Genomic DNA, 14683 nt, shown 5'->3' with positions numbered 1-14683 from the left:
GGGTCGGAAAGATGCCCTGGAGAAGGGACTGGCTACCCACTCCAGTATCCTTGCCTGGAGAATTCCATGGACAGAGGAGTCTGGTGGGCTATAGTCCACAGGGTCACAAAGAGTCAGACACTAAGCGACTACACTTTCACTTTCACATATGACAAATACTGCATGCAGCTTACTCAAGAGAAAAATCATCCTTTGTCTGAAATTCGAATTTAACTGAGCATCTTTTCCCCTCTTCTCACAAGTCCGGCAACCCTCCAGAGGCAGGAATGAACCTGGCGGGTGTTTGGATATGGAAGGAGGTTCTTGTTTGGAGGGCAGGAGGGTAAATTCTGGGTTTTATTCTAAGGGTAAGGAGAAGCCCCTGGAGGGTCTGAGTTAGTGTAGGATGTAATCCAGTTTAGGCTTTGAAATGATCACCTCTGCTGCACAGAACAGACAGCAGGGAAGAAGGCTGCAGGCAGCAAGTTGTCATCACTGTCATGGCCCTTCCAGCAGCCCCTCAGTGGGAGTGGAGTGAACCCTTTCTGAAGGATTTTGTGGAGAAGATCTAGGCAGTCCTACTCTGATATTGGAGGCTGGACTGTGCTCGTGGGACTGCAGGAACCACATGTCTGGTTTCGCTGCTAAGTGCCGGCCCTGGACAGGACAGATGGCACTTCCATCCCCAGCCATGGGGCCGCCCTGCACCCGTGTCTTCATCTGTCATGATGGGCGACCTTGCCCATGTGATTACGTGGAAACCAGAGGATACAATGTGTGTGAAGCGCTTTTCCTAGCGCTTGGCTCTTGGTGCAGTGTTGTTTTTCTTGTTCTTCTCTGTCATCTACCTGCTTCCCCAGGCACAGCCTTTCCTAACAAGCCACTTGGCCAAAATATTCATCAGCTCAGGTATTTGATGGAGAGGATGGAGCCAGGTAGTAGAAATGCTCACATGTGGAGACATCTTTTACCATGTGCATTTCCTTTTTGCATTTTTAAAAAAGGAGAGTAGGCCTGGGAGGAGCGTGGAGTGGGGTAAAGAGATCTTTCTTTTAAATTTTTTTTTAAAGCATGTTCTTTAATGAGTACATTAGATAGGTTATCAGTACAACAAATATGTGTATGCATATACATGTGTGTATCATCAGTTTATCTAATGAATATAATCAATTGTGTCATTTTGATAGGTAACCCACATGGTGGTGTCTAACTATATTTTTTAGGTCTCATAGATAATAGAATTGTTATAGAGTACCTAAGCCGGCACCTTTATGTTGTAGATGAGAAAACTTGAAAGTCAGATGGTTTAAGGTTATACCCCTAGGTGTTTGTGGAGTTGGACATATATTCTATTTTGGTGGATTCCAGATTCAGCAGCCCTCTTGTCCCTGCCCTTTAAAGTGTCTCTGACACTTCATGTACTGGTTCAGGGACGGGATCTCAGTCATCACCCAGCCCTGCCACTCACTAGTGAGTGAAAAGTGAAAGTGAAGTCGCTCAGTCGTCTCCGACTCTTTGTGACCCCATGGACTGTAGCCTACCTAGCCTACCAGGCTCCTCCATCCATGGAATTTCCCAGGCAAGAGTACTGGAGTGGGTTGCCATTTCCTTCTCCAGAGGATCTTCCCGACCCATGGATCGAACCTGGGTCTCTCGAATTGTCGGCAAACTCTTTTACCATCTGAGCCACCAGGGAAGTCACTGGTGAGTGGACCTCTGCAAGTTCTCAGCACCTTCAAGTCTTGCTTTCCTCACGTGTAATCTGGGCATGGTACCCACCTTGTAGGGCACTTCAGGGGATTATATGATGGGATGCAGTCAAGTTTATTTGTTTTTTTCCCGGATGCACTGAACTGTAAACCTTCAGTCAATGATTGTATGCTTATATAATTGTAATGCCTTTAAAAATTACTCAATAAATGTTCTTTGTAAAAAAAAAAAATATGAAAATTTACATAAAGAAGAGAATCCTAAGCGTCCAAGACATCAACCTCTAGGGGTAATCTTAGACTTTTCTTATGCGTTTTGCGTATTTACTTTTTGGCCACACTTAACTCTTGGAAAAATATGGATGAAATTCGGTATGTCAGTGATTCATTAAAAGCAAAACCCTTCACATTATCCATAAGAGCAGAGGCCATATCAGAGCCTGATTATTATTCTTTCCAAAAGAACAGAATATTACTGCAGAGATTAAGTCTAGTTCTGCAGACGTACACGTAGATATACATTAAATCTACTCATTCTTGCTGTAATTTTATTATTTCTTTTCCCTCTTTAAAATCCAATTCGAGCTGTAGGCATCTCTGTTGGTAGTTTCTCTTTTCTTAAATGTAAGAATTGTCCATCTGAAAGAGCTTGAAAGTAAGTATGACCTACCTGATGTCTTTTTAGAAACTTTGCTTTGATTTACGTTCGATGTTGATGAAGCTGCAAAACCTTCTCTCGGATCAAAGAAGTTTAAATCATTGGAAGGGGGAATGTCAAAAATAAAATTGGTTAATTTTAGATCTCCTTGCTCAAGAAAAGTGATTGTGCCCTCTCTCTGGGAGATGCCTTCCTGTTCCAAAGGTCTAGCCTGGCTGGTCTTTTCTGGTTCTATTTCCTCTTCATGCCACTACTACTAAGTCGCTTCAGTCATGCCCCACTCTGTGCGACCCCATAGATGGCAGCCCATCAGGCTCCACTGTCCCTGGGATTCTCCAGGCAAGAACACTGGAGTGGGTTGCCATTTCCTTCTTCAATGCATGAAAGTGAAAAGTGAAAGTGAAGTCGCTCAGTCATCTCTGACTCTTCACGACCCCATGGACTGCAGCCCACCAGGCTCCTCTGTCCATGGGATTTTCCAGGCAAGAGTACTGGAGTGGGTTGCCATTGCCTTCTTCTTTTTCCTCTTCATATTTTTTTTTTTTTTTATTGAAGGATAATTGCTTTACAGAATTTTGTTATTAACATGAATCAGCCATAGGTATACATATATCCCCTCCCTTTTGAACCTCCCTCCCATCTCCGGCCCCATTCCACCGCTCTAGACTGATACAGAGCCCCTGTTTGAGTTTCCTGAGCCATACACCAAATTCCCGTTGGCTATTATTGCATATAGTAATGTAAATTGCCTTGTTACTCTTTCCATACATCTCACCCTCTCCTCCCCTGCCTCTTTATTTCGTAGCCTTGGGCTAGTGCACTAAAAAGATTAGTTCCGTAGAAGTTTCACCTTCAAATCAAAGGTTATTATAGTCATGGTTCTGCTCCTCTATTGATTGTTGCATGGGTGTTGCCATGAACTCAGATGATTTTCAATTCTTAGACTCACTACAGTGATTTGTGGGAGATTTTAAGGCTGCCCAGTCCCTTCCCTGGCAGAGGGCTTGACAGAGGACTTGCCAGCTTGCAGGAGCTGGGTAGAGGTGGGGGTAGGCAGTGGGAGGGTCCAGCACCACAGATCTTATCCCAGAGAGAGCTCTAAGTTTGCAGTTGGAAACTTGTAGCCAAGCCAGTAGGTGACCACAGGCAGAAATAGGGCCCTAGGGTTCTGAGAGCCAGAAGAACACTAAGATGATGAGAATGAGTTGAAGTAGAAGATCAGGAAGACAGGGGCCTCTCCCTGGGGTCCAACTTTCTTAGATAGAATGATATGCTGGGTGGTTAGACTCATATAGGGAGCCAGGGTAGATTGGACAAAACAGTTAGGGATGAGAAAGTTGAATTATGATCCCTGAACAAGATTTTCCCTGTGTTGTCAATGATGTTCTTATTTAGGAAAATGTTGCTCATTTGAGGGCTGTTTTGTTTCAATACGTGGAGTTACTGCCAGTGCTGGCTTTCTTCCAGTCCTGGTAATCCACTGAGATTTCAGAAAGAAATGTGTTTGTTTGTTTGTTTTTCCTCCACTCCCCATGGAGTAATTGATTTATGTATAATTTAATTATTTTGTTAACCAGTTAGCTTATCACTGTGTACAAAAACAGCCACCCTGAAAACCCACTGTCTTCATTCTGTGTCAGGATATTCAGAATTGATTTTTCCTCTATTATGAGTGTGTATGTAATGGTAAGATTTCTTGCTAAATTCAAAATACACTGACTCCATTTCCCATACTTTCTGAGATGCCCTTGAAATCTCACATGGTATTATCCAGTGATTTAGAGTAAGAAGAACTGAGATAAATGATCAGTTTCAAAGAGGAATTAAAGTCTTGAGTATTCTGTAGGGAAGTCATACTTTAGAAGATCACCTTGGACTGTATTTTCATCAGAGTAAATTTTGGAAGATTCTTCGAAGGGCAGAGGAGTGAATGTACTCTTCTTTATCTGATCTCACTAATGTGTCTCCTTTTGCTTGATTTTCTTTATTCATAGTCGTGTCTCATCTCTCCCTATCATGCTCTTCATGAGGACATTTTTTATTCTGACATGCTGCTGTGTGCATTTTGTTATTTATTTAATATGGGATTGACTATGAATCTGTGCCCTGCTTGCTCACCCTCGTGCTTTTGTGTGCAGTGGAAGATTTCCCAGTCAGGTCAGCAATCTATTTGAATCCTTCATGGTATAAATATGCTTTAAAGCACTGTCTTACTGAGTCCATTTACAAAAATTTAATTTGAATTAAATAATTCAGTCCAGCCTAAGCATACAAGGCACAGATGTGTACAGTGCTGCTGGGACCAGCTTCGTCCTCTTGGAGGCTTCTTTTCTGCTGGTTCTTCCTCACTTTTCTCACTTATAGAGTGCTTTTCCTTTGTGATTTTTGCCTTTCATGGTGATGCTGCTGTATAAGCGCTCAGTTTTTAGACATAGGCATTTCAGGCAAGTTGGTATTTTCTTATGAGTAAAAACCATTGCAACCTTTCTTGTGAGGAGTCCTTTTGAGTCTCTGAAGCCATTCACAAAGCTGGTCAGGTCTAATTTCACTCCACAAAAAGAAAAGAGAATATGATACTTTTCCTATCCGGGAATTCCACCCACCCCCAAACTTAGCTGCCCTCTGCATATTGCTTTCAGATCACTTGCCGCAGCAGAGGGCTTTATGCAAATTGCCCAATTATTTTGGGTCCTAGTCAAAATCACCTTGCTTTATTTCTAGAGTAGTGAAACTGCTTTCTTTGAAAACTTGCCCAGAGCTGGGGGGCTAACTAGCTTGTCTGACTCTGCATTGCTGACCTGAAAGTCTAACTCACTTACATCCCTGCCTTCTTCATGGTCCTCCAAGGATGCCCCCCACCCTCTGGCTCTGTTCATTTTTATGGGTCCACCTGGCCATAGAAACATTATTTTCATTTCCTTTTCATTTTACTAGCCATCTTTAATAATCTCATATTAGTGAATGGGTGATATGCTACCTTGGAATTATATGGCCAGTTTTGGCAAAGAGGTCAGACATCAATATCAGTCAGTGTATTCTTCAGTTACTAGAAAGTGGAAATCTGCCTTAATTTTCTTTGGTAACCTTTTTTGAAGTCATTCCTGTAAAATTTGGTACTTCTGCTTTCTCTTTTCTCCTCTCCTGCTCTCTAAACTCTGGTGCATTGACAGAACAATCAGTCTTCCACAATGGCTCTCACAAGATTGCTGAAGGATTTTTTTCTTTCCTCATCTCTTTCCAATAGGTTTTATCACCCTGTTCCTTGAGATAGTATGAAGTGAACAGCCACAGAATGAGGAGAAGCCTTGATCCGTTAGCCTTAAACTCTCAGTTGCCTTCCTAATTTGGAGATAAATGATGGAGTTCTGTGCATCAGATGACTTGCTGTTACCTTTCCAGACACGCCAGAGCAAATAACAAATCATTCCTGTCCTTTTGCTAAATAAATGGCACAGAAGCACCTTTGCATTCCTATCCCCTGGTGGCAGTGTTCATATCTTTTAACTTTCTACCATAAGAGCCCCCCTCTCCTTCTGCATAGAATTATGAAGATTAAATGATTAAGGAATTAGTCATTAGGAAGTTTTTGAAGGATGGATGTACAGTGTAATCATAGGCTCCTTGGGACCTTGACTGGTTATTGTTGCATCTGAGAGCAGACCTCTCTGGGTTGCTAGCTAAGAGTGTGGGAGTCTGACTAATGTATTGATAAAAACCCACTTAACCCGCTTTCTGTGTACAAGGCACTGTGCTCCGGCTTGGCACAGACGTTAATTCCTTTGCAAATGAACCGGCATACTCAGTGTCTCTGGTTCCTGTTTTTCAGGTTGAAAATTGGTGTCCCCATTTACCTTGGAGAGTGAAAAATCCCTATGAAGAAGCTGATCGTAATTCATTGGTAAGTGGTTTTGGAAACCTCTTACCTGGCTTGTGACTTGGGGCTGCTGCCAAGTGATACATGTAGAGTCTTCTCGAGATGCCAGCTGTAATCTGAAATAATAGTAAACTGAAGAACTTCTGTCCCCAGCCCTGTGGAAATTTGAGTGGCCGCATCAACCCGTTAGCATTATGTTTATTTACTGAGCAGTTCTCTGAGGGTTCCTAAGTCAATAAGACCTGGTACCAGACTTGGAGGTGCCCAGTGATCTGGTAATGAAGGTGGGGTTGTAAATGGTGACTGCACCCTTGTCAACACTGAAACACAGGCCCATGGAAATTAATGAGGAGGTGGCCATCACAGCCTGCGTGGGTCAGGAGGGATGTAAAGAGAAAATGACCTTGGAGTTGAATGTGAAGTGATGAATGGATTTATACCAAGTCAAGGAGAGAAAGATGTCTCTGATGTGAGGTAAAAAGGTGCCCATACAAGAGCCTGGCATTTTCAGGAGAAGAGCCTGGGACAAGGCTATAGGGGTCTGAATGAGCTGGAATGAAGAAGAGATGGGAAAGGTAGGTAGGGGCTGTGAAAAGCTTCATATTAAAAACTCAAGCCCTTATTCTTTTCCTCAGGGGTCAGCAGACTTTTTCTGTGAAAGGCTAGATAGTAAATACTTTCCTCTTAGTAGGCCGTAAGGAAGTGTCTGTTAAATCTACTCAATTCTGACCTTGTAGCCCAGGGCAGCCCTCACCATACGTAAATGAGTGGGCGTGGCTGTGTTCTCACAAAACTATGTAGAAAAACAGGCAATGAGGAAGATCATCAAAAAAGCAAGAGAGTTCCAGAAAAACATCTACTTTTGCTTTATTGACTACACCAAAGCCTTTGACTGTGTGGATCACAACAAACTGTGGATAATTCTTAAAGAGATGGGAATACCAGGGCACCTGACCTGCCTCCTAAGAAATCTGTATGCAGGTCAAGAAGCAACCATTAGAATTGGACATGGAACAACAGACTGGTTCCAAATAGGAAAAGGAGTACGTCAAGGCTGTATCCTGTCACCCTGCTTTTTTAACTTTTATGCAGAGTACATCACGCGGAGTGCTGAACTGGATGAAGCACAAGCTGGAACCAAGATTGCCAGGAGAAATATCAATAACCTCAGATACCCAGATGACACCACCCTTATGGTGGAAAGCAAAGAAGTAAACAGCCTCTTGATCAAAGTAAAAGAGGAGAGTGAAAAAGTTGGCGTAAAACGCAACATTCAAAAAACTAAGATCATGGCATCAGGTCCCATCACTTCATGACAAATAGATGGGGAAACAATGGAAACAGTGACAGACTTTATTTTCTTGGGCTCCAAAATCACTGCAAATGGTGACTGCGGCCATGACATTAAAAGACGCTTCCTCCTTGGAAGAAAAGCTGTGACCAACCTAGACAGCATGTTAAAAAGCAGAGACGTTACTCTACCAACAAAGGTCCGTTTAGTAAATGCTATGGTTTTTCCAGTAGTCATGTGTGGATGTGAGAGTTGGACTATAAAGAAAGCTGAGCACTGAAGAAGTGATGCTTTTGAACTGTGGTGTTGGAGAAGACTCTTGAGAGTCCCTTGGACTGCAAGGAGATCCAACTAGTCAATCCTAAAGGAAATCAGTCCTGAATATTCATTGGAAGGACTGATGCTGAAGCTGCAACTCCAAATACTCTGGCCATCTGATGCGAACAACCGACTCATTGCAAAAGACCCTGATCCTGGGAAAGATAGAAGGCGGGAGGACAAGGGGACGACAGAGGATGAGATGGTTGGATGGCATCACATGACGCAACGGACATGAGTTTGAGTAGGCTCCAGGAGTTGGTGTTGGATAGGGAAGCCTGGCGTGCTGCAGTCCATGGGGTCGCAAAGAGTCAGACACAACTGAGCAACTGAACTGAACCGAGAAAGATTTGGTCAAAGAGCCAGAGTTTGCTGAGCCTCACTTAGACCATGGGATTCTTGGGACATAATTGAGTCATGGCATGGTCAGATGAGTGTTTAGAATCAATTATGGTGACTGCTGAAAGATGGATTCAGCATGCTTTCTTTAGATGTTATATGAAAAAAATACTAATGTTATTATTTCCCCCTGTTCTTTCAATCACTGATTATATCCAGCTATTGTAGAAAAATACTCTTTATAACTTTTAAGTTATTCTGGCCTGAATTCAAAATGTTATTCAGTTATAATAGTAAAGTGATATTCCTGGCTTTTAAATTCCTTGTAGAAAATAATAAACTTTTGTTTATTTGGATTGGGGCAAGACTAGAGGGTTAGCTTGTATTTTCCTTCTTTGTGGACGGAATGAGGCTTTGTGGCAGCCTCCATAATGGCAGGTAGCCTGTTAAGGATAAACTTCAGTTTTCCCAGGAGTCTGCTCCCCTTAAGTAGATCCAAAGGGCCAATAAATTCAGGTGCAGATAATTTCAAGATGCACTTCACTGTAAAATACACATTTTGACCTAGCTCAGGGCTTGGCAATGCCTGTGCTGCTTTTCTCCACTTCTAATTTTTTAATGATGTCCCTTATATAGCAGAGCAGCAGTCAGTGGCCGTTTGCCTCAATTTGCAGCCCCAGGACCTTCAAGCAAAGCTCTTCAGTGAACCAGACTCCCTTTTGAAGCCACATGTTTAATTGACTCTCTCTTTCAAGTTTTCAAACGTCACATCATGAAAACCATTATGCTTTTGGGCTTCTTATCTCCTATTCGTTTTTATTAAATTTCTGTTTCTAGGCAGAAATTCGTACAGATGTTAATATTCTCTACAGTATGATGAAAAAGCATGAAGAATTCCGATGGATGAGACTGCGGATCCGGCGAATGGCTGATGCGTGGATCCAAGCAATCAAGTCCTTGGCAATGAAGCAGAATCTTGAGAAGAGAAAGCGGAAGAAAGTGAGTTTCTGATTAATTCACTTCAGCTGAATGCCAGTTTTCTTGAAAATTTGATTTTCATGGAGACGAGACTAAGAGAGGTGTCATGTCCCCAGTGATATTCCCTGGGGGTGAATCCACACAGTGTCTTCTTGTACAGCCAGTTTTGGGCTTTCCTTTCCCTGGTTTACAACAATCTTAGTAGGAACTAGCACGCGTTTTTCTTCAGTGAAGCCAAGCAGAATATCTGCCTGTAAGATTTTCCTATGTACCATCTGACTCACTCTCAGTAGCATCAGGAAGTTTAATTCTGTTTTCTTTACTCAAATACAACCTTAAAGAGCTTCCTGTCACATCATTGTGACAGTTTCATTCTCTGGGTATTTGTCATTTCTGTCATTTGGGCAACCAGCTGGTGAGTTTCAGTGCTGCTGTGTTCGATGGCGGTTCTGCTTGTGTTCCTGAGACAGAGAAACTGTAAATTAAACTTGAGCCAGTTTGTTTTGACGTTCATGAGGAGATGCTTGGGAAACCCCTGTAATATCCCTGAGCGTGAAGCTCTTCCACCCTAGGTTTAGTTAAGCTAACAGCGCTGTTTTCCTTTCAGACTTCAGTCAGTTGGACCACACTAAAAGCTGCCTTGCCCAGAGGGATGGTATGGGCAGGGAGGAGGGAGGAGGGTTCAGGATGGGGAACACGTGTATACCTGTGGCGGATTCATTTTGATATTTGGCAAAACTAATACAATTATGTAAAGTTTAAAAATAAAATTAAAAAAAAAAAAAAAAGCTGCCTTGCTACTCTGAATTTACACCTGGAAACCCATACTGAATGCTGTTCTCACTGTCAGCTAAAACATACTGATATGTATTAAATATGAATCTCATGTGAGCATAATATCTTTCTACATGAAAAAAAAGAAATGATCAAAGACTACTAGAATTTTTTCAAAGAACTTGAAAGCCAACTTTAATAGCTTCCCATTGCCCAAGGTGGCACAATTTGATAATCAGTAAGAATAATAACTGCAGTGTACTGAAAGCCATCAAATATACTTATGTTCATGTTCATGTATAATAATACACATATTTAAAAAAAAAATCTTCCTTTGTCATCATTAGAGAATGCTAAAGAACAAATTTGTTATTTTGAAAACCAGTTAAGTAAAAGGAAATAATCAGGTATTTACCAGGCTTTTTCTTATGTAATCTGTCCATGAGGGATAGTTTTCTCTTTCTAGAAGTACCAATATTACAGCTACTGAATGCAGAAGGAATGATAGAATGTCATCAATGGCAAGCCATAATGGATTAATGCATCTAGTTAGTGATCATCAGTAGCTGCAAACACCACAAAACAGAAACACCCAGATATTGTTCCTACCACTGCAAGTACACAGCACTATCTATGAAGTAGTGTTGCCCAAAAAATCAAATACAAATTTGATTGTGGCTGCAGCTGTAGTTATTGATTTACCATAAATACAAGGGACAGAAAAATCTGTTTTACGGTCAGTGAAATCTAGAGGGTGAAAAACTCTACTAGAAATACAACCCAGTTTCTTTGACAAGTAAATTACAAGCCCCTCTCCCTCCCATAAAGGAAGATCAAGCAGTTAACTAGAGTTAAAGAAGGTTAGAGAGGTATGAGACATTACAGTTTATGCACTTTATTTGAATTCTGGCTCAAATAACTGTTCTTGGGAAAAATAAGGGACAGCTGAGCAAGTGTATGCACTGACTGGATATTGGATGATACTAAGAAATTAATAGCTGTGTTAGGGGTGACAGTGATATTACAGTTGTATTTTTTAAGTGAAAATGTATTTCTTTTAGAAATTCCAGCTGAGATTTTTACAGATGATAGGCTCTGTCAGATTTGTTTCAAGATAAGCTGGAGGGGTTGGGAGAAAGTGAGGGGTGTATATTAAATAAGATCTGTCAGGAGTTAATCATTGTTGAAGTCAGTAATTGTTAAGTACATCAGAATTGACTATATTGTCATACCTGTTTTTGTTAGTGTTTGAAATTTATCATGTTAAAAGCTTAAAATTTTTCCAACTGTGGAAAAAAAGCCCAGTATTGTTAAAAGATATTTTATTGTCCTGGTTGACTGTCCTTTAATCCTGATTTTTCACCTTTGGACAACGGGATTATCTGTCCAAAGCCATACCAAATGCAGTAATGACTTTATTTCTCTAAAACAACAATGAGAGATCATTTCCTTTCTTTCTATTTACCTTCTAGAAAAATTATTTACCCCATGTTGAGATTTTATTAGAATATAAACCTGACTTTGGAATTGGTGAGTGATTTTTTTGGTAGGTTACTGTGGAATTTGTACTTGATCCAATGAGAATCAGTATGTCCCTCTTTTTTTTTTTTAGGTCCTTGTTCACCTGGGCCTCCTGACTAAGGAATCTGGATTTAAGATTGCAGAGACAGCTTTCAGTGGTGGCCCTCTTGGTGAATTAGTTCAGTGGAGTGATTTAATTACATCTCTGTACTTACTGGGCCATGACATTAGGATTTCAGCTTCACTGGCGGAGCTCAAGGAGTAAGGAGATTACTTTTCAATTTTAAAATCAGAATACAAAAAAGAAATCGTAAACTCTTAAAGCCCTCTATTACTGTGTAATTTCTTGTGGAGGAAAATGAAAGTGATAATTCACTAAACAGGAGATAAGAAGATTATTTTCAGGAGCTAAATACATACACTGTGAAAAGGCTAATATGTTTTCATTGTAGCTTCAGGCTCCAGAGGCTTGATAAATGAATGCCAGAAAATTCAAACTAAGGAGCTTATTCTCCGCTGTTACAGGTGCTTCCAACATCTGCAGCACAAAACATTATTAACTTTCCTAATTCCCTGTCTCTTGCTGAAATGCATACCCTTCCCTCCTCAACATCACACTTTCTAAATCTTCAAACAGGGCAGGTTCCTGTTTGTAATTTAATTTGTAGAAGATGAGTTTCTCGAAAGCACTGATCCAATCCTATTTCAATTAGCCCACTTGCAACTCTGAGTCTGTTAATTCTACCTGGGTTTTTTGGTTTCACTCAAATGTGCTTCTAGCTTGAGTCCGCCGTTAATCACTTTTAGACTGACACGGCTGACCAAGCAGAAGTGCTTAGCTCTCCTTCCCTCCTTTTTGGATAACTGCCCATTGAGACTCTCTACCCAACAGCCAAGTTAGCATGAAGCAATATGTCAACTGTTCGAAAAGAAAACACTTGAAGGGACATTCTAGAGATGGAAGACGTAAGACAGCATATGTCCCACCTTGCTCCTACTTTATTGTCCAGTGAGGTCACTGTGTTAGGTCCAAGGTCCACACAGGATTAAAGGCAGTATTGAGATGAAAAAGCAGTATTATCAATAAAACAATGTCAGCTCTCATTTGTTAAATGGTTTCCATATGCTAAATCCATGATCTGAGCTTTAGTTATAGCAGTAATATCAACAGTTATGATACTGATGGTGAAAATATCATATGTCACCAGTTATGACAGCCATAATATTGATGGTGCCCGTTTAGAACTAACATTTGTTGAACACTTCCTGTGCACCAGATATTAAGCACTTCACATGTTATATTTTATTTAGTCCTTAGTGCAAGCCAAAAGTAGGTACTATTGCTTTCTGCATTTTAAAGATAAGGAAACTGGGGTTCAAACCAAAAATGGGTTCTTCAAGGTCCTATTGAGGGTTTGTGGGAGAGCCAGGATTTGAGCCCTCTGTCTCTCTGACCTTAGAGCCTGTGCTCTTGACCATGGAACCACAATGCTCCTTTCAAAGCTCGAGAAACCCAAGGTCTTTCTGAGCCCTTCACCACTCTTTAATAGCTGCCTGCCATTGCCTTTGTCCTGCTTCCTTAAAAAACACATTGGGGACACAACCTCTGAAGTGGGTGTATTCATACATTGCAGGGTCATTCCTTCATCTCCTCCTTTGGGCTGGTTCTTGGTATGGGACATAGAGATGATTAGCCTGTGGTCAAGGAGATGCAGATCTTTTGATAATTACAACTAATGCATTGTACAATAGTGACACTAACTGCAATGTGATTAGTACTACTTGAGGTGAGGATGATAAGCCCAGGGAGTGGAGAAACTGTGAATATTGCTCACCAGTGTGTATTGATTGAGCACCTAAAACAGCAGGTACTCATAACTGTTTACTGAACAAATAAGTGAAGAGATCAATGGAAGAGAGGATGGTGAAGAAATGGAACACTATGGGTGCTCTGGGGATAGGTACTCCCTAGGGAGGCCCAAAAAGTCATTTTAGGGATCTACTAGGCAGAGATTTGATTTGCTGGTCAAGAAGATCATGGAGGTCTTTAAGCCCTGGTGTCAAAGCCAGATGTGTTTATTAATTTTGGAGCAGTGGTTCCCACACATGCCTGCACATTAGAATCACCTAGGGATCTTTTTAGACTCCCCCAGCCCAGACCATATCCCAGACTGATTAAATGACAGCTTTGGGGGGTAAGACTCAGGCATAGCTCTCTGTTGATGTTCCCAGGTATAGCACAGGGATCCTCTTTTATTAATCAAGTTTCATGGGCCCACGGATCCACACCCATTGTTTGTATATTATCTGTGACTGCTTTCCTTCTACAAGAGCAGAGTTAAATAGCTATGACAGAGAATATGTGGCGAAGATGAAAGTATTTACTACCTGGCCCTTTACAGAAAAAATTTTTAAATTCTTGGTAAGAAATTGGTTCTTTCAGAAACCCGGTGGAGAAAAGGGTGCCTAGAGCAGTGTCATTGAGGAGCTGTAGGCAGAGGCTTATTGATGACTCTTGTCCCTTGGAATAGGGTGTCCATAGTCTGGTTAAGGATTATTATGGGATGTGAGCAGGGATAAATAGATAAATGGCCAATTTCTGGGCAGGTGGCAGTATGGTTAGCAGTTATATGCTTCACCATGTGAAGCTCACCTACAATCAAGTATGTTGGCTCTGAGTGCAAGGTGAGGTTTAAATAGATGATTAGGTTTATGTTAGTGGATGGATGGAAGGATAATGAAAAAGTATAAACCATAGTGCCAGTTCTTAAATACAGTCTAGTCAGAAGGAAAAATTAGACATAAGAGAAAAAATTAGCAAACAGCCCAGAGCAGTATTTTGTTGTTGTTCAGTAGCTTAGTCATGTCTGACTCTTTGTGACCACGTGGACTGGAGCACTCCAGGCTTCCTTGTCCTTCACCATCTCCTGGAGCTTGCTCAAACTCATGTCCATTGAGTCGATGATGCCATCTAACTATCTCGTCATCTGTCGTCCCCTTCTCCTCCTGCTTTCAGTCTTTCCCTGCATCAGGGTCTTTTCCAGTGAGTTAGCTCTTTGCATCAGGTAGCCAGAGTATTGGAGTTTCAGCTTCAGCATCAGTCCTTCCAATAAACATTCAAGATTGATTTCCTTTAGGATTGACTGGTTGGATCGTCTTACAGTCCAAGGGACTCTCAAGAGTCTTCTCCAACACCACAGTTCAAAAGCATCAATTCTTTGGCAGTCAGCCTTCTTTATGGT

The 14683-nt window shown here is 41.3% G+C and overlaps 1 protein-coding gene across 2 annotated transcripts in view; it reads left to right on the top strand.

The window, feature by feature from the left end:
* The window catches only part of MGAT5 (alpha-1,6-mannosylglycoprotein 6-beta-N-acetylglucosaminyltransferase), a 398458-nt gene that overhangs the window by 235651 nt on the left and 148124 nt on the right, over positions 1-14683 (top strand). For both annotated transcript variants that reach the window (XM_027562025.1, XM_027562023.1), the window contains exons 7-9: positions 6173-6244; positions 9006-9167; positions 11533-11702. In XM_027562025.1, the coding sequence (XP_027417826.1) occupies positions 6173-6244; positions 9006-9167; positions 11533-11702 (404 nt within the window). The remainder of the gene's footprint in view (positions 1-6172; positions 6245-9005; positions 9168-11532; positions 11703-14683) is intronic.

Source organism: Bos indicus x Bos taurus, chromosome 2 (assembly GCF_003369695.1).
Source record: "Bos indicus x Bos taurus breed Angus x Brahman F1 hybrid chromosome 2, Bos_hybrid_MaternalHap_v2.0, whole genome shotgun sequence".
Taxonomy (NCBI): Eukaryota; Metazoa; Chordata; class Mammalia; order Artiodactyla; family Bovidae; genus Bos; species Bos indicus x Bos taurus.
Note: the sequence above shows the minus strand (reverse complement) of the source record. Positions and strands in the feature narration are given on the sequence as shown.